The following is a 26,425-nucleotide window of genomic DNA, read 5'->3' as shown; positions in this document are numbered from 1 at the left end:
GAAGGGGTCAGGTTTTGAAGGACTTTGAAAGTCAAATAGGATTTTTATTCTTAGAGTTGATAGGGAACCACTGGAGTTTATTGAAGGGGGAGGGGATTGGGGGCAGAGAGGTAACATGCTGAGGATTGCACTTAAGGAAGATAAATTTGACAAGATGGATTGCACAGGCTTTATACAGAGGTTATTTCTAGAAGGTTATTATAATAGTACAGGTGTGAGGTAAGGAGGGCCTGCATGAGGAATGAGTGTCAGAAGAGAGAAGGAGGCTGTGAAGGGTAGAAGCAGCAGGATTTGAGAACAGATTATGGAATGGGGTGTAAAAGTAAGGAGTTGAGCATGACACCTAGGTTGTATGCCTGGTTGATTGTGAGGATGGTGGTGCCCTCAACAGGAAAGTCAGGAAGAAGGAAGGTATGGTGTGGGGGGATGCAAGATAATGAGTTCAGTTTTGGACATGTTGAATTTAAGGTGTCTATATGGCATCTACTGTGAGATGGAGATGTGAAACTGGATGTCAAGAGACCTCTTTTACCCCACAAATACTGTCCTTTCATAGCAGATGCTTATGAGGGGACGGGGCAAGATGGAAGAAGTAAAAGATTACTCTCTGGTTTGGGTGCATTTGTATATGTCTGCCACAAAATACCCATTTTAATAATCCTAGCATCATATATCTAAGAAAAACTGGGAACTAAAGAAAAGGGCAAAACCTTTTTCTTTCACACATTGAAAAAAGATCTAGGCTCACTTACTGAGTCATAAACTTAGTCTCCTGTTAGTTTCCAGTGCAGTAATGAGAAGAAGAAGGAAGAAGATTCCTTGCTTCCTTTCTGTGTATTTCTTTCTATTCTCCATGTTCAGTCAAATCAAAAAGAAATTCTGATAATTTTGAGAATTTACCTTAGTGAAAAGAAGTCCCCCTTTAAAAAAATGACTTTTTACAAATTAAGGACTAGATGAGCCCACTAAGTGCAACAGCTAGGTGATGCAGTGGATAGAGCACTGTGTCTGGGGTCTGGAAGATCTGAGTTTCAAATCTGGCCTCAGACATTTACTAGCTATGTTATCCTGGGCAAGTCACTTAACCCCTATTTGCCTCAGTTCCTCATCTGTAAAATGGGGACGCATAGGAAAAGGAAGTGGCAAACCACTCCAGTATTTTGCCAGGAAAACTTCTTGGACTTTGTTTATAGGGTCACCTAGAATCAGACAAGACTGTACCACAATAACATTTCACTAAATATTTATAAATCCTTTCATACACAAAAGAATTATAGAATGAAATTAAGAGGACCCTTTTAATAGCATCCATTTCTTCTGACAGAACAAAGAAACAAATAAAACCACAAGCTTAATTTGCAGATTTCAGGGGGGAGGTCATGAGGTCCCTTAATTTTCTGAAATTTCAAGTACCAAAACCCAGTATTATTTGAATCTTGAATTTTGGAGAACTTGGTTTTAATGGATGTGTCTCAGTGGAAAGAATTATATTTGCCAACTAGTGATAAAATATTCTACCTGCTCATGCAAATCCATAAATCTTTTGAGGAATCTATGAAGTCATAAACAATCATTTTGAGGCTATTTTAAATTTTTCTATTACTTCTTTATGTAGTGGCTGTTGAAATCATAGATCACAAAAATGTTGGAAAGGATTTCCACAGATTATCAAAGGATCTCCACTGCTTTATCAATTTCTAGGTAGAAGTATAGCTCTCATCTTTTAAAATAGCTCTAGAGAAGATGCTTGTATAGTAATCAATTTTGGTGTTTATCTATAAAAGTGGAAATCCTTTACTAATTTTTTGCTATTAAACCCTTTTTCTAGATATATATTCTGAGAAAAGAAATCAGTTCTTTGAAAAGAAAAATGCGAGAAATTTCTGTGCTGAGAGAAATGTTTTCTTGAATCTGGGACAAATGTTATTGACACATTTTAAGTGAGCACTATATGTTAGCAGATATTAAGGAACATGTATTTGGATTTTTTCAAACAAAAAACATGGTTTCAGAAACTTTTGCCTTTTTACAAATAAATGTGAACACTTATTTTTCTTTAATTTGTATAAGTAGGGGTTCCATTTGTAATATAAGTGGTTAATTCAGTGTAATCAAAATTATCCATTTTACACGTAACTTTGCTTTCTATCTCTTGCTTATTTATAAATTGCTCACCTATCCATAAGTCTGATAATTAATATTTTCTGGGTGATTTTGATTTTCTTGTAATCTCTCTTTTCATATCTAGGTCATTTTGACCTTATCTTGGTAGATGGTATAAGTTTGTAAGATACTGGTTTATTCCCAGTTTCTGCTGTGCTGCTTTTCAGTTTTCTCAAAAAACTTTTTTCTTACCAAATAATGAATTATTATCCCCAAATCTTAAGTCTTTACACTTGTAAAATACAAAGTTGTTTTTATTTGTTGCTGTAAATCATATGTCTACTCTAATCTTTTGATCTGCCTATCTTTTTCTTAGCCAGTACCAGATAGTTTTGATAATTACTTCCTTATCACATAGTTTAAGATGTGATCCTGCTAAAACTTCTCCCTTTACATTTTTTTTTTCAGTATTTCCTTTGATATTCTTGATAACCTTTTCAATGAGTTTAGCCACAAAGGGCAGACTATATTAGCAGGTAGGAAAGGACCAAGTGAGGGTTTTTTCAGGATAGGGGAGACATGTTAAAGAAGTTTATTAAGGAGAAATACAGATTAATTGAACACTTCTGGCCAGAAGGGGACTCCACCCTTCCTCTGGAAGGAGGAGTGTGGGATACAAAAGCCAAGCAAATTTTATACATTAGTTTGGTGCAGACACTCTCTGCAGAGGACTGATTGGTTCATCCTCTTCTGGGTACAACTCCTTATTATCATACATTATTACTAATGAGACTCTAATTCTGTTAGATAATATACATAAAACGTGAGGTTCATTAAGTAAGAGCAGTATTAACCCCAGAATACTGACATCTCACAGTTTCACCTAGATGTGTCCTTCCTTATCTGGGCCTGAGTGTCCCGAGGCCACTCTCTGCTTTCTAACTGGTCAAAGCCCCCTGCTGTTGCCAGCATCTTAATTCACCTTATTTTACTTTTAGTGTTGTATGGGTCAGAAGACCACTCACCCAAAATAACTCAGAGACTTCTCAAAGTAGAAGCAAAAACTTTATTACTGTCTTTTTCAAGAAAGGGTGTCACCAAATCCAACAAGAAAGTCAGAAGGGAGGAGAGCCCTACAGAAGGCAAAAGCTAGATTATAAAGTCCTAAGGTGGGAATTCCACACCCTCTCCACTGTCCCACCTTAACCATTGGTTGGTAAGGCAAGCTCACAGTCTTCTTTATTAATGCCAACCAATCGGCACAAAGCCCTCTCCATTCATTAACCTAATTATTACTAATGAGGCTCTAATTTTGTTAGATAACATACATAATACATGAGGTCCACTACACAAGCGCAGTAACAACTTCAGAATACTGAACCCCCTTCAGTCCAACCTAGCTGTGTCTTTATCTGGGCCTGAGTGTCCCAAGGCTGCTGTCAATTTTCTGATTGGTCAAATCCACCTGCTGCTGCCAGCTCCTTTTATTCTACATTATTTCATATTTAGTTTTTATCTAGGAGTTCTCTGGGAACTGGGAACTCAACTTCTTCCCAAGGCTACTGTAGCCTCAACTCTTCCCAAGGCTACTGTCTGGTACTTTTTATCAGTAGTCTTGTTTCAGCAATTCTTGCAGTTCTATAGAAACTTAACCCTTTGCTACCTCTCACACTACCATTTCTTTCCCCAAAATAAAAACACCTCTAATTTGGTCTCAATAGTTAATTCAATCAATTGTATTAATACTCAATAGCTCTTACATTACCTTGTAATACACAATTACCTATATCTATCTATATGTATATATATATATATATATATATATGGGGAAACAATACCGAACTTAGTTACAAAATATAAGGAAGTAATAAGAATGTATATAGGATGTTCAGAATGGGGACACTTCACTGCATGTTATCCCTCAAAGTGTTGTCTAGGACTTCTATGGGAACCAGGAATCTGACTTCTTCCCAAGGCTACTGTAAGGTCTGCTAATCTTACTCTTATAGTAGCCTTCTTTCAGCAATTTTTGCAGTCCTGTGGAAATGTAACCCTTTGCTACTTCTCACAATGTTATTGGATATCAAATGATATGAACAAATGGTTCTCAAAAGGATTATGACCTATTAACAACTATATGAAAAATAACTGCAAATCTCTAATGGCAAGGGAAATGTAAATAAAAATAGTTCTGGGGTTTTACCTCACACAGAATAATTTGAAAAAGATAAAAAAATAGAAATAGCCACTGTTGGAGGGGCTATGTAAAAATTGGCTCATTGATAAACTAATATTGATATACTGATATTGGAGAAAATTACTGAAATCAAACAAAAAAAAAGTGAGTGAAGTTTCTCCACCCCTTAACTCAGAGATGCTAAATATTAACAACAGCACTTTGGTGGGAACAAGAAACTAAAAATAAAGTAGGTGTCCATTAATTGAACAAATTGTGGTACAGGTATAAAATGTAATGTATTATAAGAAATGATTTATAAGAATTCTAAGAGTCATGAGAACTCAAGCAGAGTAAAGAAAGAACCAGGTGAAAGTTGTACCAAATGACTAAAACAATGAACATGGAGAGAAAAATAAAATGGAAATGAAAGCTATGTGATTGTAATTCCAAGCTTCACAAGAGTAGAGTTGTGAAAATATATCTCCTTTTAAGTGAAGAGATGGGGGATTATGGATGTGGAACATTGCATATACTGTCAGAAAAAAAAAAACAACAACTTGTGTGTTTGTTGGTTTTGCTGATTTAAAAAAATTGTTACTAAGGATAATAATGATAATTACAATAATAATATGCTAGCTATTATTGGGGATGGCTTTCTAGGTGGGGAGAGGGGAAGAGACAAAGGTGATGTAAAACCAACAAACATAATCAGTTTTGTAGAAAATTCAGTTGTTTGGTACCCCACTTTCTAATAATGCCAGCCAGATTAATTCAACAAACCAAACTCCCTCCCTCCCTCTATCTCAAACATATTTTTTTTTACAATAATAAAATTGGAAATTTGTATATTATGAAAAAAGAGTAAGTGCTCTTACAAAGTCACTATATATCAAAGTAAAAGTTGTGATTTGGGGTAGGGAAAAGTAGATGGAGGAAGGGATGATAGCAGCAGCAGGGGACCTTAGGGTCAAAAATAAGTGTTGTTAAAAATGTGATGACTAGTATCAGTTTTTGTAAATGTAACACTTCCTTGCCCACATTTCACTCTTCTTTTAGGGTTTTTTTAATATCCTCAAGAGAATTAGACTTTCTTCCAGTGGCTCTAGCAATGGTTTTCTTCAAGTGTAGGTAGTGTTTTCATTTTCCCCAGTTCCATTTAACCACTGTCAAATTAGCTTTTACAAAGAAATGTTTACTTCAGAAGGTATAATCACAAATATACAAACTTACCTCCAATATGTAGGACTTAGTTCACCCCCTCCTTTGTGCTATCTATCTCTTGAACTCAGTCCCAGTTCTAAGTCCAAAATCTACCTTGGGTTCTAGACCCAGGCACCCTAACTTCTTGGGGCTGGCAGTAGCATCCTGCCTGGAACCTCAGCTACAATGTCATCATGTATTGAACAATGGTCTAGTGTCCCATGGACATGCAGGAAAGAACTCAATCTAGAGAGGGAGTGATCCTTTCAGTCTAGCCAATTTCAATTTCAATTCTGGCTGTGCAACTGATCAAATAAGGCTACATTCGCTCATGAAGTGAGAGACCTAGGATGCCTGCATATCAGGAGATCTTGGCTTGCTCAGGCAAGCCCCTTCAGAGTGCCTCCATGTTAGGTGACTTGGGTTTGCTACAAAGTCTGATTACATTAAAACATGAGAGAAGTCGAGCCTGCTGACTTAACACTTCATCTTTAGACTCCTGCGGGGTCCATGTTTGGGCTTCCTCCTTCTATCCAGAAACTGCTTCTTTGGAAAGGGTATAATTGAACGCTACTTTTGGCTTAAGTTTGGGGGTCCAAGCTGCTACCAGCTTCCAAGAATGTATGGACACATCAGTTGCAGAGCTTCAGGGCTTTTTGGCCTCTACACTTAGGGAAGGAATACAAAACAGAAGAGGTAACTAGGAGCTGAAGGCCCAGACTCAGGCTTTCCTAAGTCAGGAAAGCTGCCATATGTGAGAGATGACTCACAGTGTAATTTCCTCATTTTTTTAAACTCCCTGTTACATTCCTATCTCTTCTCCATACCTTGTAAACCATTTCAGTCTCACGAGTAACTTATGAAATTTCTCTGTAATTTGAAAGAAAACTATACTAGTCCACTTCTGATTGGGCACTTCCAGATTTGGTGAAAGAAAATACATAATAAAGGTTGAAACTGCTTTGTACCAATAAGTTAACACTAATGAAAGATTGTGAGGTAGGACAGGTATTAGAGGTGGAATCAGGACAAGAGAAGCCCCGTGAGCTTCCCCATTTGGCACTCCCTGGCAGATGCTGTTTGAGCGACAGGGGCAGTGCCCTTTCTCATGAGAAAGAATGAAGACCTTTTCTGATCTCGGACTCAGACTCTGAACTTTTTCATCTCTCACACATATATGCAGTCTCCATTTTTTTTTGTCAGAGTGGTGGGAAAGCTCTTCTTTCCTTTTCTAACCACTTGCAAAAAGTCTCATAAAAAGAAAGTTGCTTGTCATACATTCTGGAGGAGAAGGAAAAGTGAATCAGAGTCACTCTTTTTAAAGTCTAGTGAGTGGGAAGTTTTTGGTACTATGGCTAATCCTCTCTATGGAGCTTTTATATAACTTCCACCCACCCCTACCTTCTCCATCCATGGAAATGGGGAGGGATGGAAAAGGAACAAGGGAAAAGCCAGCCTTTTTTTTATCCCAAAATGCTGAGAAGCTGAGAATGGTTTACCAGAGGTGCAGGCTTAGTATTCTATGTAAAGTTTGCACGTCAGAACACATGGGTCATCTGAAGTGGCCACAAGGCCAGTACTTACTTTGAAAAATGCTACACGGAATGACCACTATTTCAACTAAATTGGAATATATGGGGAAAGTTCTTTACAGACTCATGTGCATTCTTAAAGAGAGACTCTAAATGCCTTTTTGTATGAAAATCAAGAAGAGGGAACTAGGGAGGAAACATTACTGCCATTTTGTTTTTATAATTTTCTGATCACAGATCAAAGATAAAAATAGCATTTGTTAAGTGATATCTGGATGACCATAATTTGGAGAGACAATCATTTCATTTTTTACCCACACTCATCTGGATATCTTTCTACCCTCAAGTCCCCTCCTGTTTACCCATCACAACTCTGAAGGACTTATGAGTGAAATGGGTGAAAGTATTCTCATAAAATGGGAGCAACAGTCACCAGAATTGAGCTAGGTCCTAACCCCTCTAGGCCTGAGTTTTGTTTTCCTGTAAATCACCTGATTTCAGAGAAATCAGGTGGTACCTCCCCCCCCTTCTCCCTCCTAGATGCTCTTTTAACCACCTGCCTTTGCTCAATAAGGAAAATAGCTGAAATAATGTGTTTGCTATGGGTAATTAGAATGTGAGGCCATACATCCCACCAATGGGAATGGAGGTCCAGATATTGGAGAGGGGTTTTGTGGGTTTTCTTAGAATTGTTTGTTATAAACAGGGGTATATAACTGTCTGCTTGATCTCTATGCAGGGCCTCCCTATACCAGCTTGCTCTGGGGTAGGTGATGCCCACCTCTTGAGAGACTTGACTAGGGAAATAAAGAGCTTCTGTTTTTGCCTTGAGAAACCTCTGGTTTTCTTTTATTTGGGTAAAGGTCTTGTATCCTGTGGGGAGCCAAGCCCACACAGGGACCCCTGCCCTTCTGTGGCAGAGTCTGAGATAGTGGTAGAGAAGAACCTTGCCGGCCAGCAGCAGAGCTGAGAAGGAAAAATTAGGTGAAAAGATAGATAAAAAGATTACTTACTCAGAGGTTGACAATCATAAACAAGATGGGGCTCCAGGATGGTGGAAAAGTCCAGTATATGTAGTGTAAAATTGCATAGTCATTATAAGCCACTACCTTTGGGATTATACCATTGTCCTAGTTCCCATTTGCCTCATACATGACGGCCGTGTACTTGTTATCAGGGTATGAGTACTGGGCAGTATGTTCCAAACCTCCCTAAATCTCCCTAGAACAGGATGGAGTGGTCCCAAGGCTTCTGGCTAATACTACATTGCTACATTATGCTAGTTTCCCCTTAGAACACTGCTAGCATCCTTGTATCTAAGCTGGGGACGCATACCATGCTTGTCACGGGGATGTGAAGCCCATGCCTGTGAGCCTTCTTGGGGAATGGGGCCCCGATCTGGGCCTGTTTAGCAGGGTCTTATGCTGAGAGGGCTTATTCAGGCATCGGGGTCAGAGCCCCACTGGCCGTGGGTCTCTACAGTATCCCACACACTTATTTCTATCAATTGAGGAATCACACTTATCTCTATCTTCAGCCATCCCAGTGTAGTGCTCAACACAGGTCTGGCTGGGCTTGGGAAAGGGGCATCTTTAGGGTATGGATACTCTTGCCTGAACTTCAATTTTGTCAAGCCATAGACTGGTTGGAGGTTGTGGGGGTGGGGGTGAGGGTAGGTATAGGTGAGGATGAGAGAGGAAGGGGAGGAGATGAAGATAAAGCTGAGTGGGTTTAAAGGCAGCCTTGGCCTTACCTGAACTACTCAGTAGTGAATTGGTAGACTGGTCCAGATGTCTTCCCTCCCCTCCCCTTAATTACTACAGGTTACCAGCACACATGAATGCCTCTTAACCCTATGTTTTCATGTTTTTCTTTTTTCCTCATGCAGGTGGTTAGTATTTCCTGACTACACGTGAAAAAATTTAATGAAGCTCTTTCGGAGCTGAATTGCAGCACTGTTGCATACAAGATGAAGATGTGGTTTTTGATCAGTTACCTAATTACAATGTGCTTCATATCCTGTCTGGCAGGTAAGATAGTCTCCTGGCATAATTTGCATAAATTATTTTCACTTTTTAGTAACTCCTCTCCCTTACTCATTCCCTTGTCTTCCTACTTCTCTGTTTAATAAAATACAGTTCTATACCCAATTTAATACGTGTATATATATATATATATACATATGCATATATATTTCCCTCTGAACTAATTTAGATGAGAGTGAGGTTCAAATGTTGTCCTACTTGGGGCAGCTAGGTGGTACAGTGAGTAAATCTCCGGCCCCAGAGTCAGGAGGACCCAAGTTCGGTTCCGGCCTCAGACACTTAACACCCACACACAATACTAGCCCTGTAACCTTGGGCAAGTTACTTAACCCCAATTGCTCTCCAAAAAGCAAAAAAAAAAATGTTGTCCTACTCCCTGTAAGTCCCGCTCCACTGTAAAAGTTCTTCCTTGTGTGCCTTTTTATGAGATAATTTTCTCTATTCTTCTTTTCCCTTCCCCTTTCTCCTAGTGTATCCATCTTTCTCTCCCATCAATTTTTTTCATCATCCCAACATAATTGACTTATTCCTACACCCTCTATCTATGTAAAATTCTTCCAACTTCCCTAATAATGATAAAGTTCTTAGGAATTACATGTATCATCTTCTTATATGGGAATGTAAACAGTTTTACCTTATTCATTACTCTTTCATTGTTAACTGGTTAACATGGTTTCATGGTTAACATGGTTTATGCTTCTCTTGAATCTTGTATTTGAAAGTTAGATTTTCTGTTAATCTCTGGTACTTTTGTTAGGAATACTTAAAAATCCTCTATTTCATTAAGTATCTTGGTTATAATCCAAGCTCTTTTGCCTTCCAGAATATCATATTCTCAACCCATCACTCCTTTAAAGTGGTAACTGCTATATCTTATGTGATCTTGACTGTCACTCTATGATGCTTGAATGGTTTCTTTCTGTCTGCTTGTGATATTTTTCTATGATCTGGGAGCATTGGAGATTGGATATAAAATTCCTGAGAGTTTTCATTTTGGAATCTCTTTCAAGAGATGATTGGTGAATTCTTTTGGCTCTAGAATATCAGGGCAATTTTCCTTGATAATTTTTTGAAATTTTATGTCTAGGCTCCTTTTTTTGGTCATGACTTTTGAGTGGTGTAGTAATTCTTAAATTATCTGTCCCTGATTTATTTTCCAGGTCAGCTGCTTTTCTCACGAGACATTTCACATATTCTTTTATATTTTTTTGACTATGTTTTATTGTTTCTTGATTTCTTGTGGAGTCATTAGCTTTGACTTCATTAATTCTAATTTTTTAAAAAAGTTATTTTCTTAATGGAGGTTTTTTTTTTACTTCTTTTACCATACTGGTCATTCTCTTTTCATGTATTGCTCTCATTTCTTTAACTGTTTTTTTTTTCTCCACTGTTTTTTTTAAGCAATTGGGGTTAAGTAACTTGCTCAAGGTTACACAGTCAGTTATTTCTGGGTGTGGTGCTAAGTATCTGAGGCCGGATTTGATCCCCAGGTCATCCCGACACTGGAGTCGGTGCTCTTAGTCGCTGAGCCACCTGGCCACTCCACTTGCAGATATTTTCAATTGATTTTCTTCTTCTGTGTTTGTATCTTGAACTTCTCTGTCACCATAGAAGCTTTTTATGATCTTGTTCCTTTTTTGTAGTTATTTGCTCATTTTCCCCAACAATTTCTTGGCTTTGTATTAAATGTTAGTGTTAGGCTCTGTTCACCTATAGGATCGATGACTAACCTGAGCTTGCGGCTATATCTGGAAGCATATAGGTTTTTAGTGCTTCCAACGTGATATAATCTGGGGAAAGTTATTTTCACTGTCCTCCTGGTCTAACTCTGGTCTTTAACTAGGTAGGCTCTCTGTTCATCATTACTGTAAAGTATATCTTCTCTTCTCTGCCCTGGAACTGTATTCTGAAAATAGGTAATGTGATGAAGGAACTTCTAGATGGTTCCTGGTTCGGTGCCCTTTGTTAGCATGGAGTCCCCTGTAATATCTTTCTGACTATATATTTAGTGCGTTTACGATCTTTAGGCAACGATTCCTTCTGGTTCTACCACTGCCGCTACCTTGAAGCTTCATAGCTGGTGCCACTTTCACTCATTGAGAGTATCCATCATCGTGTCTGCAGACCTCTTGCACTGTCCTCAGCTAGGGAAAAAAGTGAATGTGACCTTTATTTTTGTTTTGTTTTCTCTTCCACTCAAATTGGTTTTGATTTTTTAAAAGTTGTTTATTGGGACAGGATAGGAGAACTTAGCAGAAATGCTCAATTTAACTCTGCCATTTTGGCTCCATCCTAGATATTTATGTTATTTCCCTATAAATCTTAGCCTTTTGATATAAATATTTTCCATTAAATGTCTTTATCTGAATTGATTTTGTTTAAATGTTGTTCAATTTATTGTAATAAAATGATTTGTCTTTTGTAATCAACTCTAAGCCCTTTTTTGGATTAAGAGCTCTTGCCCAAGTCATAGTTTTGAAAGGTATCTGATCTGATTATCTTATATTTTTAATGGAATCTCCTTTCATATGTAAATCATATATAGATTTTAAATTATTTTGGTATATGACATAAGATACTGATGTAATCTAATTTCTGTCAAATTGTTTTCAAAATTTCCATTAACCTGGAGTGGCTAAGTGGCACAGTGAATAGACCACCAGTCCTGGAGTTGAGGACCTGAGTTCAAATCTGGCTTTAGACACTTTATGCTTACTAGTTGTGTGACCTTCGGCAAGTCACTTAACCCAATTGCCCTGACTTCCCCCTACAACAAGCAAAAAAAAAATTTCTATTAATTATCAATTGGTTTTTCTTTCATAGACAGTTTATGTTATCAAATTGTATGTAATTGAATTTGATTGTTTTTATTTTTATCTATTTTGACTTGAAAGAAAATGAAGTAGAAATTTTATTATTATTATTATTTGCTTTTTTTTGGAGGGCAATTGGGGTTAAATGATGTGTGTTAAGTGTGTTAAGTGTCTGAGGCTGGATCTGAACACAGGTCTTCCTGACTCCAGGGCCAGTGCTCTATTCACTGTGCCACCTAGCTGTCACCAATTTTATTATTTTTAACCAGTACCAAATAACTGTAGTGATTGCTGCTTTATAATAGAATTTGAAATTTAGAAGTGCTATTTTTCCCTTAGTTTCTTCTTATTTTCATTATTTTCCTTGAAATTCTAAAGCTTTTGTTTTTCCAACATAATTTTTTCACCATTTTGTCTAGTTCTGTAAAGTACTCTCCTTTGAAAGTTTCATCAGCTATTTATTTAAGTCATTTGTCCTTAAATCTATATATTAATTTAGGTAATATTTTCATTTTAATTATATTGGCTTAGCTTAACCATAGGACAGATAGGTAGCACAGTAGATAGAGTGTTAGACCAGTATTCGGGAAGATTCATCTTCCTGAGTTCAAATCCAACATCAGACTCTTATTAGTTGTGTGACCCTGGGCAAGTCACTTAACCTTGTTTGCCTCAATTTTTCATCTGTAAACCATTTCAGTATTTTTGCCAAGAAAACTCCAAATGGAGTCGTGAAGAACTGTACATAACAAATAACAACAATATCTGTGCATCTACCACAATGCCTGGTATATAATAGGTGCTATATAAATGCTAACTCTTATGATTATGATGAGTTGTAATATATTTTATGCTCTTTTATGGTAAAATTACATCTATACTATTGTGTACAGTTCTAGAAAAAGACATTGATTAGTTTTAAGTTATCCTGAAGAGGGTGACCAGGAAGGTGAGGGGCCTTGATATTATGTCATATGAATGTCAGTTGAAGGAATTAGGGACATTTAGCTTGGAGAAGAGGACTTTCCTAAGGAGCAGAATAGTTATCTTTAAGTATTTGAAGGATTCTATGTAAGAGAGATTGTATTTGCTCTTTTTTATATTTTTTTCTGTTTTTTTTTTCCTGAGAGAGAAGGTTGTAGGTTGTACAAGTGGCACATCTGGATTGTACAGAATATATGTACATGTTTCTTCTTATTGTCTTGTATTGGCTAAGGAGAACAATTTCTGACCATCCCTTTGGAGTTTGAACTTGTCATGATGAGGTATTCCCAAATTGACTCCTGAGCCAAAATAACTGATGACTTTGGGACTTGCAATAGGAAATGATAAAGAATTTTTTTCCTTTTCCAAATGCTTTATTGACTTCTGGTTTACATCATTCATTTCCACCAGATTTTGAGTCACAAAATTTCTCCCCTTTTTCCCCCTACCCACTGCCCCAAAATAGAGGTCCCACAGGATATCCCTTCCTCCAATCTGCTCTCTCCCATATCCTCTTTGATTTTCCAGTAGGGCATGGTGGATCTCTATACCCCAGTGCCTGTATATCTTATTTTCCCATTACATGTAAAATAGCATTAATAATAGTATACACAAACACACACCTATGTAATTTTTAAAAAACATTTGATTTTAAAACTTTGAATTCCAGTTTCATTCCCTTCCTCCCTTGTCACCCACCCTTACTGGGAATATAAACAATTCAGTATAGTTTGTACATGTGTACCTATGCAAAACATTGCCATAGTAGATATATTGTAAAAGACTGACTATATTTCCCTGTCTCCTAGCCCACCTCCCACTTATTCTATTCTCTACTTTGATCCTATCCCTTTTCAAAAGTGGATGCTTCCAACTTCCCTCCCCCTCAGCCTGCCCTCCCTTCCATCATCCTGCCTCTCATCCCCTTCCCCTCTACTCTCCTGTAGGGTGAGATATTCTACTTAGTGTGTATGTCATTCCTTCCCTGAGCCAAATTCAATGAGAATAAGGTTGACCCATTCCCTTTTGCCTTCCTGTTCTTCCCCTCCATTGTAACACTTTTCCCTTGCTTCTTATGTATGAGATAGTTTACCCCATTCCATTTCTCCCCATCTACCCTCATTATATTCCTCTCTCACCTCTTAATTTCACCTTTTAAGTATCATCTCTTCCTATGAAATTGGTCCTGTGCCCTCTATCTATGTATACCTGTAAACATATATACACATTCACATATGTATTCATATGCCTATATACCCTCCTATATAGACACACACACACACACACACACACATATATATATGTTTCTATTCCCTTCAACTATTTTCATACTGAGAAAAGTTTCATCAGTTACAATTATTGTGTTTCCATGTAGGAATGTAAATAGTTCAACTTTGATAAGTTCCTTATGATTTCTTTTTCCTGTTTACCTTCTCATGCTTCTTAACTCTGGTTTTTTCATCAAGAATACTTGAAAGTCCTGACCACATTTCCCCCTGAAACATGATACTCAGTTTTGCTGGGTAGGTGATTCTTGGTTTTAATCCCAGCTCCTTTGACTTCCGGAATATCATATTACAAGCCCTTCGATCCCTCAGTGTAGAAGCTGCCAGATCCTATGCTATCCTGATTGTGTTTCCACAATATTCAAATTGTTTCTTCCTGGAATTTCTGAACCTGGCTATAATATTCCTAGGAGTTTTCTTTTTGGGATCTTTTTTAGCAGGTGATCGCTGGATTGTTTTAACCTCTACTTTGCCCTCTGGTTCCAAAACATCGGGGCAGTTTTCCTTGAGAATTTCTTGGAGGATGATTTCTAGGTTCTTTCTTTGATCATGGCTTTCAGGTTGTCCAAGAATTTTTAAATTATCTCTCCTGGATCTATTTTCCAGGTCAGTGGTTTTTCCCATGAGATATTTCACATTGCCTTCTATTCTTTCATTTGTTTGGATCTGTTTAACAGCATCTTGATTTCTCATAAAGTCATTAGCTTCCATTTGTTCTAATCTAATTCTGAAGGAATGATTCTCCTCAGTGTGCTTTTGAGATTCTTTTTCCGTCTGGCAAATTTAGCTTTTTAAGGCATTCTTCTCCTCATTGCCTTTTTGAGCCTCTTTTGCCATTTGAGTTAGTCTATTTTTTAAGGTATTATTTTCCTCAGTCAGTCTGTTGACACTCATTTCATAATTTTCTTGCATCATTCTCATTTCTCTTCCCAATTTTTCCTCCACTTCTCTTATCTGCTTCTTAAGGTCCTCTATGACCTGTAACCAGCCCGTATTTTTCTTAGAATCTTTTGGTGCAGGTGTTCTGACTTCACTGTCTTCCTCCTGTTCCATGCTTTGCTCCTTTTTGTGCCCAAAATAGGAGTCTAATGTTCGATTGCTTTGCTTGTTTTTTTTTCTTTGCCTGCTCATTTTGCCACTCAATTACTTGACCTTTGGGCTTTTTGCCACAGTAAGACTCTGCTACCAGAGAGGGGAGCTTTGTACCAAACGCTGGGGTTTTCTCAGCTGCTGAAGGTATTAGATGGGTGTCCTCTCTGAAGCCTCCACACTCTCTGGCAAGTTGATCACATGCCCCAAGACCTCCACCCTAGACCACAATCCAGATTCAAGCAGGTTAAAGCAAGAGTGATTACCCCTCAGACTGGTTGCTTGGTCCCCCTACAGTCTGCAGGCCAGGAGCTGAAGCTGCCACGTGGGGATGGCTGCACAGCTGCGGCTCCTCAGCAGCTTCTTGCCCTGGGGGCAAAAGCCCATGCACTCCCAACTACTGGGTCCCAAAGTCCACACTGCACTGACTTCTCTCTTTGTCCTTAGCATGATAATTCTGGAAACTGCCACAGACTCTGGTGATCTGAATTCCCTCCAGCCAGCTGCTGGTCCAGCCCACTCTGGGGCTAAAACCTCCAGCTCCCATGGGGCAGGATTCGGCTTCCAGAGAGCTGTGCTGGCCGATTCCTGCCGGTCTGCTGGACTGTCCTCAGCAGGAGGTTAGCTTCTCTGTATCATTTTGTGAGTTCTGTAGCTCCAAAGTTTGTTCAGAGTCCCCTTTTACATGAATTGGGGGAGGTGGAAGCAGGAGCCCAGTGGAAGTCCTGTTTCTACTCTGCCATCTTGACTCCACCCCCCATTGATAAAGAATTTTGACCCTGAACTCAGTGGACATAGAAAAGGAGTGGCCCACTCCTCCCCATTACTACTCTTCCTTACTTTTCGTAACTGTGTCCAGAGAATCAGGTGGAGGAAGGGTAGCTGCCTTATCTCTTACATGGTCCCAAGTAGTTGTGAGTATATGTCCTTCTTTGACACACTTGTGCCTGAGATAGAACCACTCCTCTTTTGTGTTTCCTTTCCTTTTGAGTTTTCAAAATTCAAAACATCTTCAGTTGTAAATTAGTGATCTCTTTCCAGAATAGTAGTGTAAGATTGTAGTGCTTACTTAAGTGGTAATGACTTGTAGCAGGGGAACCAGTTACATCAGAGAAAATAGCCACTGTGGAGGAAATTATTGATCTAGTATATTTAGACCATTCAAGGGAAAGGTGAAATGTAAAAATGGCTAATTAACAGTCTTATTAACAGTATTATGAACCAGTTAGGCTTGAATATTAGCCTCTCAGACAATTGTATTCATTGTTTCAAGTTAAATTTCTGAAACCTGTGTAAATTGTTCAGTTGATATATGCTATGATTCTTTTCATGAAAATTCTAGCTTTTTGTTCTTCCCAGTTTATATTATGAGTACTTCTTTTCTTCCTTTCCTTTTTTTTGGGGGATGGTGGTGGATATATTTCAGCCAAAAAGAAACATTGTTTCCATGATTTATGAGTAAGGATTTAATATATCAATGTATACAAGGATGTAGAGACTGATCCCACTAAATAGAGGTTAGGGTTTCTACAAACTGAACCTATTCAAAAAAGAGCTGGGATATTAAAATTTTTAATTACTCAAAAAGAAACTCAAGATATACATAATAGAAACTGTTTCATATGCAATCCTCTTTTTCTGTTTTATGGTGTATATAAATGCTCATTTTATTCCATATTTGTGACTTTAGTTAAAAAAAATCAAGCAAAACTTTTGGGGAAGAGCTAAGATGGTGGAGAAAATATAGGGATTCTCCTGAGTTCCCCTAAAATCCCCTTTAGATACCTTTAAAAATTGGCTCAGACCAAATCTGGAGTGACAGAATCCACAAAAGGACAGGGTGAAATATTTTTCAAGCCTAAGACAACTTAGAAGGTCAGCAGGAAAGGTCAAACACACCAGGTTAAGAGTGGAGCACAGTACAGTGCAGCCTGTGCCAGCACAGATGGGGCCCAGCAAAGCAGGCCTTGGGAGCTTCTGGAGTTTTCAGCCCACAGACCGTAACGGGGTCAGACAACTGGTCAGAGAGAGATTACAAGGGTTCCTTTGCAGGACTTTGTTGCATTGTCCATAGTCAATCTGAGTTGCAGTTCTTGGTGACAGTCCCAGAGCAAGAAGAGCACTGGTATACCGGTGCTTGCTGCAGCAGGGGAGCAGGGACTCTGGTCACACAGTTCCAGGGCAGAAAGGGATGCTTTTGAAAAAAAATGATTGTGGTCCCTCAGAACAGAGCACATGCCAGCATAGTACTAAACACACTTTTGTTTAGATCATTCCACCTTGGACCAATTTAAAGCTTACAAGACCCCCAGAACTAGTTCTGAAAATAGCTGAACAAAACCCTTGAAGCATGGGAAAGAGACACCTGAAAGCAGAGTAACACTTAAACACAGAGTTAAAAGTCAAGAAACAGAGTATAAAAGAACAGAAAAAAATTCTGACTAGAAACTTGCTATGGTGAGCAAGGAAAATCAAAATATATGCTTGGAGAAGACAACAAAGTCAAAACTCCTAGAAAAAGCCCCCGAGAAAAATGTAAATTTGTCTCAGGCCATGGAATAACTCAGAAAGGATTTTATAAATTAAGTAAGAGAGGTAGGAGAAAAACTGGGAAGAGAAATGAGAGTGGTATAAGAGAATCATGAAAAAAGAGTCAATAGCTTGGTAAAGGAGGCACAAAAAATACTGAAGAAAGTACCACCTTAAAAAAGCAGAATATGCTAAATGATAAAAGAAAGCACAAAAATCCAATGAGAAGATGCCTTGAGAAGGAGAATTAACCAAATGAAAAAAGAGGCACAAAGATATCACTGAACAAAAGAACCCCTTGAGAGGGGGCAGAGCCAAGATGGAGGAATGGAAGCAGGAGCTATTCTAAGCAACTCCATGAATTCCATCACTAAATTTTAAAAAATGAATCTGAATGAATTTTAGAGTGACAGAATCCATTGGGAGATGGAGTGTGGCAGATTCCCTGCCCAGGAAAGTGCCCACATAGGTCTGGGCAGAGGGAGTGCAGAGCATGCAGGGGCTGCACCAGCATGTACCAGAGAGCAGACTACAGCTGACTGAGAAGGAGTTCCAGCAAGTGAACTCACCCACCCCAAGGACTATTTGCAGCTGTCTCACTGAAGGACTGAGGATTGTTCAGACCTGGTAAGAGAAAGCACAGGACCTGCAGCAGCAACAGCAGCTTCTTCTGGGGCTACTAGCCCATCGCCTGGATGTTTAAAAAACACCTACCTTGGGGTGGCTAGGTGGTGCAGTGAGTAGAGCACTGGCCCTGAAGTCAGGAGGACCTGAGTTCAAATGCGCCTCAGACACTTAACACTTACTAGCCTTGTGGCCTTGGGCAAGTCACTTCATCCCAATTGCCCTCCCCCCCCCCTCCCAAAAAAGAAAAAAAAACAAAAAAAAACCCCCCCCCCCCAAAAAAAAACCCCCACACAAAACACCTACCTGATCTTCCAGGAGTCAAGATGGCAGAGCAAACCCTAGCTGTTCTGATTCCCTCTCCCTGACCCAGAAAACCTAGACATAAATGTCTCACCCAGAGTAAAATCCTGAAATAGTGGAAACAGCCTCAGGCTTGGGAGACATTGAGGAAAGGTGTAACTGAAGTAGTACAGAGACTGAAGTGAAGGGGGGGAGGTGTCCCAACAAGCCCCACCTCAGCTGACCAGCAGGAGCTCCCAAAACCCAGGGAGGTAGAGACAATAAGGGCCAACAACACAAACCCAGGTGTGCCTTAGCACCACCAGGGGAATCTTCAGACACTAGTGCTGCTGGCTGCCAGCTGCTGAGCCTGCCTGAGCTGTAGCCCAGAGGCACAGAGGTGGAAACCTGAAGTGGCCAGACCACCCCTCCCCCCCACAGGTTATTCTGTGAGCCACAGGGTAACTCAAGGGTAACACTGGGAGTCCTGGCCTTAGCCTCACTCTAGACACCCAGCGGATACAGCACACAAAGCCAACAACCAGGCCCTTAGTTCCCAGCCTGAGAAGTGTAGTCAGGAAAGAGGCAATCACAATGGGTAAGAAGGAAGGTGAGAAATCAAAAGCAAGAAAAACAACCTGTTCTTATTATAGTGAGCAAGGACAACCAAATAGAGAGGACAACATGGACTCTATGCTCACATCTGAGACCACAGGAGGAAATCTGAACAGGTTTCAAGCTCCAAAAGCATTCTTGGAGGAGCTCAAGAAGGATTTTAAAAGCCAAATTATAGAGGTAGAAGATAAATTTAAATCTACAGTGACAAAATTGGAAAAAAAATCACTGAAGAAAACAAATCCTTAAAAAGTAAAACTGGTGAACTGAGATGGGAGGTCCACAATCTCATTGGAGAAAATATCTCCCTAAAAATGAAAACTGAATATATGGAAAAGAAGCTTCAAAAACTGAGGAAAATAATTCAATAAAAATTAGAACTAGTAAAATTGAAACTAAAGACTCTATGATGCATCGAGAGTCAGTCAAACAAAACATAAAGATTGAAAAATGGAAGACAGTGTAAAATATCTCACTGGAAAAACAACTGACCTGGAGAACAGATCCAGGAGAGATAACCTAAGAATTATTGGTCTACTGGAAAGTCTTGATCAAAAAAGTAGCCTGGACAACATCCTCCAAGAGATTGTCAAAGAAAACTGTCCTAAGGTCCTAGAATCAGAGGGTAAAATAGTTATTGAAAGAATTCACCAAACTCCTCCTGAAAGAGATCCCAAATACAAAACTCCAAGAAATATAATTGCTAAGTTCCAGAATTACAAGGTCAAGGAGAAAATAATGTAAGCAGCCAAAAATAAACAATTCAGATATTGTGGAACTACAGGCAGGATTACACAAGACCTAGCAGCTTCTACCTTAAAAGATTGGAGGGATTGGAATTTGATATTTTGTAAGGCAAAAGAGCTAGGACTGCAACCAAGGATCAACTGGCAAAACTGAGCATAATCTTTCAGGCAAGGAGATGGTCATTTAATGAAATAAGGAACTTTCGGATTTTCTTGATGAAAAAGCCAGAGCTCAATGGAAAATATGATCTCCAATTACATGACTCAGGAAAGACATAAAAAGGTAAACAAGGAAAACACACACAAACACATGCACACACACATGCACACACATGAACACATACACACATAACCTTGGATTCAAGAAAAGCAAACTGTTTACATCCTTATATAAGAAGCAGATACCTGTGAGTATTGAAATTTATATGATTATTGCGACATTTAGAAGGGATATGCATAGATAGAGGATGTGGGTATAAATGAACTAATCTGATGATAAAAAAAAGCCCTGTTAAGTGGTTCAAAGGGACTGTAATGGGAGAAAAGGAAAAGATGAGATGGAAAAAGGTAAACTATGCCACATGAAGAGGCATAAAAACATAGTAAAATAGAGGGGAGGGAGGGAGGGAGATGAACATCATATGAACTTTATTCTCTTTGGTTCTGGTTTAAAGAGGGATCAACATAATCAGTTAAGATTAGTATTCTAATGTGAAAAGACACAAAAACTCATTATAATAGAGGGAAAGGAGGGAGGGAGAGGAGCACTGTCTGAAATTTACTCTCATTGGTTTGGGTTTAAGAAGAGAATAGCATACTCCTTTAAGTATAAAAATCCATTGTACTCTACAGGTAGTAGGAAGGATAAGAGGGGGTGGTGAAAAGAGGGTGTTAGAAGGCAGGGAAATAGTAGTAAGTGGAAAGGGTAGGTAAAGAGGGGGAAGCACAGAGAGGGAATACTGAGGGAGGTGGTGGTCAAAAGGAAAACTGATAAGGAGAGAAAGGGAGAAGGAAGAAACAAAAACATAAATGGGGGAGGGAATAGGATGGAGGGAAAGACACAGATACTACTCATAACTGTGCATGTTAATGGGATGAACTCTCCCATAAAACGGAGGCAGACAGCAGAATGAATTAAAAACCACAATCCTACAGTATGCTGTCTATAAGAAACACATTTGAAACAAGCGAATATGCACAGGGTAAAAGACTGTAGTAGAATGTGTTATGCTTCAGCTAAAGTAAAAAAAAAGCAATCCTTATCTCAGATAAAGCAAAAGCAAAAATAGATCTCATTAAAAGAGAAAGGAAGGAAACTATATCCTGTAAAAAAGCACCATCGAGAATGAAGCAGTATCATTAACATAACTTAACATAACATAACATACATTCATGAAGCAGTATAGCATCTAGCTTCCTAGAGGAGAAGTCAAGGGAATTAGAAGAAGAAATACAGAGCAAAACTATACTAGTGGGGGACCTTAATCTTCCCCTCTCCAAAATTAAATCTAACCTCAAAATAAACAAGAAAGAAGTCAAGGAGGCAAATAGAATTTTAGAGAGGCTAGACATGATAGATCTCTGTAGAAAACTGAATGGGGATAAAAAGGAATATACCTTCTTCTCAGCAGTATATTGTACATGTACACAAATTGACCATGTACTAGGGCATAATACCTCACGACTCAGTGCAGAAAGGCAGAAATATTAAATGCATCATTCTCAGATCATGATGCAATAAAAATGATATGCAATAAAGGGCTATGGAAAGATACACTAAAAACTATTTGGAAACTAAATAATTTAATGCTAAAGAATGAGTGGGTCAAATAAGAAAGTATAGAAACAATCAGTAACTTCACTCAAGAGAATGACAATAAGGAGACAACATAGAAAAACTTGTGGGATTCAGCAAAGGCAGTTTTTAGGGGAAGTTTTATATCTCTGAATGCATACATGAATAAATTAGAGAAATTTAGGTCTCCTAATTGGGTATATACCATTTAAAAAGCTAGAAAAAGAACAAATTGAAAATCCCCAATTATATACTAAATGAGAAATAATGAAAACCAAAGGAGATATTAATAAAATTGAAATTAAGAAAAGTAATAAATAAATAAAATAAAAGTAAGAGCTGGTTTTATGAAAAAAAAACAAGAAAATTGATAGATTTTTATTCAATGTGATAAAAAAGAAAGAAGGAAATCAAATTATGAGTATCAAAAATGAAAAAGGTGTATCTACCTCCAATGAAGATGAAATTAAAACAATAATTAGGAATTATTTTGGCAAATTGTATGCACATAAATTTTACAATCTTAGTGAAATGGATGAATAGTTACAAAAATATAAGTTTCCCAGATTAACTGAAGAGGAAGTAAATTACTTAAATAACCCCATCTCAGAAAAAGAAATTGAACAAGTCATCAGTGAACTCCCTAGGAAAAAATCTCCAGGGCCAGGATTTATTAGTGAATTCTATAACATTTAAAGAACAATTGATTCCAATACTCTACAAACTATTTGGGAGAATTATTGAAGAAGGATGCCTACTAAATTATTTTTTTTGACACAGATATTGTAATGATGCCCAAATAGGGAAGAAACAAAATGGAGAAAGAAAATTATAGACCAATTTCCCTCATATATATATATAGATGCAAAAATTTTAAATAAAACATTAGCAAAAAGACTACAGCAACTTATCACAAGAATAATACACTTAGGTCAGTGGGGAACTGTGTTGGAACCTGGTGAACGAAGAGCACGGTCTGGCTCCTGCCTGCAGGGTGAGAAGTGGCAGAGCTGTGGTGGCTGCAGGTGCTGCCATGTGGCTGCCTCCAGAGCTCCTGGACCGCAGATTGTAGGGGGACCAAGTGACTATTCAGAGGGTAATCACTCTTTCTTTGACCTGCTTGGATCTGGATCGCGGTCTTGTGTGGTAGTCTTGGGGTATGTGGCCAGTGTTCTAGAACTTGTGGCTATGAGAGGGCACCCTCCTAATAGCTGTGGCAGCTGTGTAAACACCAGCGATTTGGGACAAAGATCTCTCCACTCTGGAAGCAGAGTTCTACTGTGGCAAAGTGCTTAAAAATCAAGTAATTGGCTGGAAGATGAGCAAGCAGAGGAAGTACCATCAGACTATACAATCCTTTTTTGGGGAAGAAAAATATGAACTAGCCATATGAATATGAATAGGTCATGGAGGAGCTCAAGAAGGATTTTGAAAATGACGAAGAGAAGTGGAGGAAAAATTGGGAAGAGAAATGAGAATGATGCAAGAGAATCATGAAAAGTGAGTCAACAGCCTGCTAAAGGAGACCCCCAAAAATGCTGAAGAAAATTATACCTTAAAAATAGACTAACTCAAATGGCAAAAGTGGCCCAAAAAGCCATTGAGGAGAAGAATGCCTTAAAAAGCTAAATTTACCAGATAGCAAAGAAATTTCAAAACCTTACTGAAGAGAATAATTCCTTCAAAATTAGATTGGAGCAAATGGAAGCTAATGACTTTATGAGAAATCAAGATACTCTAAAACATCCAAAGAAATGAAAAAAAATAGAAGGCAATGTGAAATATCTCATTGGAAAAACACTGACCTGGAAAATAGGTCCAGGAGAGAAAATTAAAAATTATTGGATTACTTGAAATCCATGATCAAAAAAAGAGCCTAGACACCATCTTTCAAGAAATTCTCAAGCAAAATTGCCCCGATACTCTAGATCCAGAGGGCAAAATAGAAATTGAAAGAATTCACCCATCACCTCTCGAAAAAGATCCCCAAAAGACAACTCCTAGGATTATTACAGCCAGATTTCAGAGTTCCCAGGTCAAGGAGAAAATAATGTAAGCAGTTAGGAAGAAACTTTTTGAGTATTGTTGAAATGCAATCAGGATAACACAAGACCTAGCAGCTTCTACATTAAGGGAGTACAGGGCTTGGAATATGATAGTCTGCAGGTCAAAGGAGCTAGGATTGAAACCAAGAATAACCTACCCAACAAAACTGAGTATAATGCTTCTGGGGAAAATATGGTCATTCAATGAAATAGAAGATTTCCAAGCATTCTGGATGAAAAACAAACAAAAAAAACTAGCGCCAAAGAGAAATTGTGACTTTCAAATACAAGAAGCAAGAGAAGCATAAGAAGGTAAACAGGAAAAAGAAACCACAAGGAACTTATTAAAGTCGAACTATTTACATTCCTTCATTGAGAAAGGATAATTCTAACTCATGCAACTTTTCTCTGTAAAAGGATAGTTGAAGGGAATATATATGTGTGTGTATACATATATATATACATATACACACACACATATATAAATATATATGTGCATGTGTGCATATATGTGTGTACATGTATACATAGACAGAGAGCACAGGATGAGTTGAATATGAAGGGATGATATCTAACAAATAAAATTAAGAGGTGAGAGATGAATTTATTGGTAAGAGAAAGGGAGAGATAGAATAGTATAAATTATCTCATATGAATGAAGGAAGAAAAAACTTACAATGGAGGGGAAGAGCAGGAAGGTGAAAGGAAATGGGTCAAACTTACTCTCATTAGATTTGGTTTAAAGAGCAAATAACATACACATTCAATTGAATATCTTACCCTACAGGAAAATATGGGGGAAGGGGATAAGAGGGGGGATGATAGAAGAGAGGGCAGATTGAGGGAAAAGGTAGTTAGAAGGAAACACTTTTGAAAAGGGACAGGGTTAAAGAAGAAAATAGAATAAGTGGGGGGTGTGATAGGATGGAGGGAAATATAGTTAGTCTTTCACAATATAACTACTATGGAAATGTTTTGCATAACTACACATGTACAATTTATATTGAATTGCTTATCTTCCCAGTGGGGGTGGGTCAGGAGGGAAGAAGGGAAAGAATCTGCAACTCAAAGTTTTAAAAACAAATGTTAAAAAAAGATTTTTTTTTATATGCAACTGGGAAATAAGATATACAGGCACTGGGGTATAGAAATCCCTCTTGCCCTACCTGAAAGTTGAGGAGGGGATGGGAGAGGATATAAGAGAGAACAGATTGGGAGGAGTATTCAGTAGGCTTGCTATTTTGGAGTTGGGGGTTTATGAAAGACTGGGAGAAAAATTTGTAACTTACAATCTTGTGGAAATGCATGTTGAAAACTAAAAATAAATAAATAAATTGGGGAAAAAAAGAAAAGAAGAACTCACCAAATGAATAAGAAATACAAAACCTCAATGAAGAAAGTAATTCCTTAAAAATTTAAATTAGGCAAGTGGAAACTAATGACTTTATGAAACATCAGGATGCAATGAAATAAAATTTAAAAATGAAAACAATAGGATAAAATGTGAAATATCTCTTTGGAAAAACAACTGACCTGGATAATAATTGAGGAGAGATCATTTAAGAATTATTGGACTACCTGTAAACCATAATAAGAAACCAATAAAAAACAGCCTAGACATCATTTCCAAGAAATGACTTCCCTGAAATCCTAGAGCCAGGGAGTAAAATAGAAATTGAAATCACTGGTCACCTCCTAGAAAAGATCTCAAAGTGAAAACTCCCAGAAATATTATAGCCCAATTCCAGCGCTTCCAGGTCAAGGAGAAAATATTGCAAATAGCCAGAAGGAAACAATTCAAATATCATGGAGCCATAACAATGACAACAGAATAACAAAACATTTAGTAGTTTTAAAGGGTCAGAAGACTTGGAATAGGATATTCAGGAACGCAAAAGATCTAGGTTTATAACCGAGAATCACGTACCAAGCAAAACTGAGTTGGGGGAAAAATGGACATTAATTGTTTTATGAGCATTCCTAATAAAAGACCAAAGCTGAGTATAAATTTTGACTTTCAAATAAAAAGATCAAGAGAGGCATAAAAATGGTTAACAGGAAAGAGAAATTGAAAGGGTTTCAATAAGGAAATTTGAGGCTTAAAGATTCTAAAAACTTGCTCATTACGGGGCAGTTAGAAGGAGTATACATAGAGAGAGGGTATGAGTTGAATTTGATTGGTGACTATCTAAAAACCCTCAAAATTAAGGGGTAAGAAAGAAGAATGCACTGGAAGAGGGGGAAAGGGAATGGTAGAATGGGATTACTTATTTCACATAAAAGAGGTGTGAGAGAACTTTTACAGTGGAAGGTAAGATGGGGTAGTTGATTGGGGCAAGTGAAGTTTAGTCTTTATGTTATAGTTATTTAGAATTGACTCAAAGAGGGTTTAGAAATCTGTCTTACCTGATAGGAAGGCAGAAGGGGAAAGGGATAGGAGAAGGGGGAGGTGTGACAGAAGGGAGGGTAGATTGGGGTAGGTAAAATACAGATACAAAACAGTTTTTGGGATGAACAGGGTTAAAGGAGAAAGAGGAGAATAAATGGGGAAAGTAGTA

The 26,425-nt window shown here is 38.1% G+C and overlaps 1 protein-coding gene across 4 annotated transcripts in view; it reads left to right on the top strand.

Moving 5' to 3' along the window:
• CNTN1 (contactin 1) overlaps positions 1-26,425 on the top strand; it is a 337,786-nt gene that overhangs the window by 117,775 nt on the left and 193,586 nt on the right. For all 4 annotated transcript variants that reach the window (XM_069094831.1, XM_069094830.1, XM_069094832.1 and 1 more), the window contains one exon: positions 8,903-9,044. In XM_069094831.1, coding sequence (XP_068950932.1) covers positions 8,984-9,044 — 61 coding nt within the window. In that variant the 5' untranslated portion in view covers positions 8,903-8,983. The remainder of the gene's footprint in view (positions 1-8,902; positions 9,045-26,425) is intronic.

The sequence above is a fragment of the Petaurus breviceps genome, unplaced genomic scaffold (genome assembly GCF_028583685.1).
Source record: "Petaurus breviceps papuanus isolate PSGF00001 unplaced genomic scaffold, PetGlider_PUasm1.0 221, whole genome shotgun sequence".
In the NCBI taxonomy this organism is placed as follows: Eukaryota; Metazoa; Chordata; class Mammalia; order Diprotodontia; family Petauridae; genus Petaurus; species Petaurus breviceps.
This window is presented reverse-complemented; position numbering and strand designations above follow the sequence as displayed.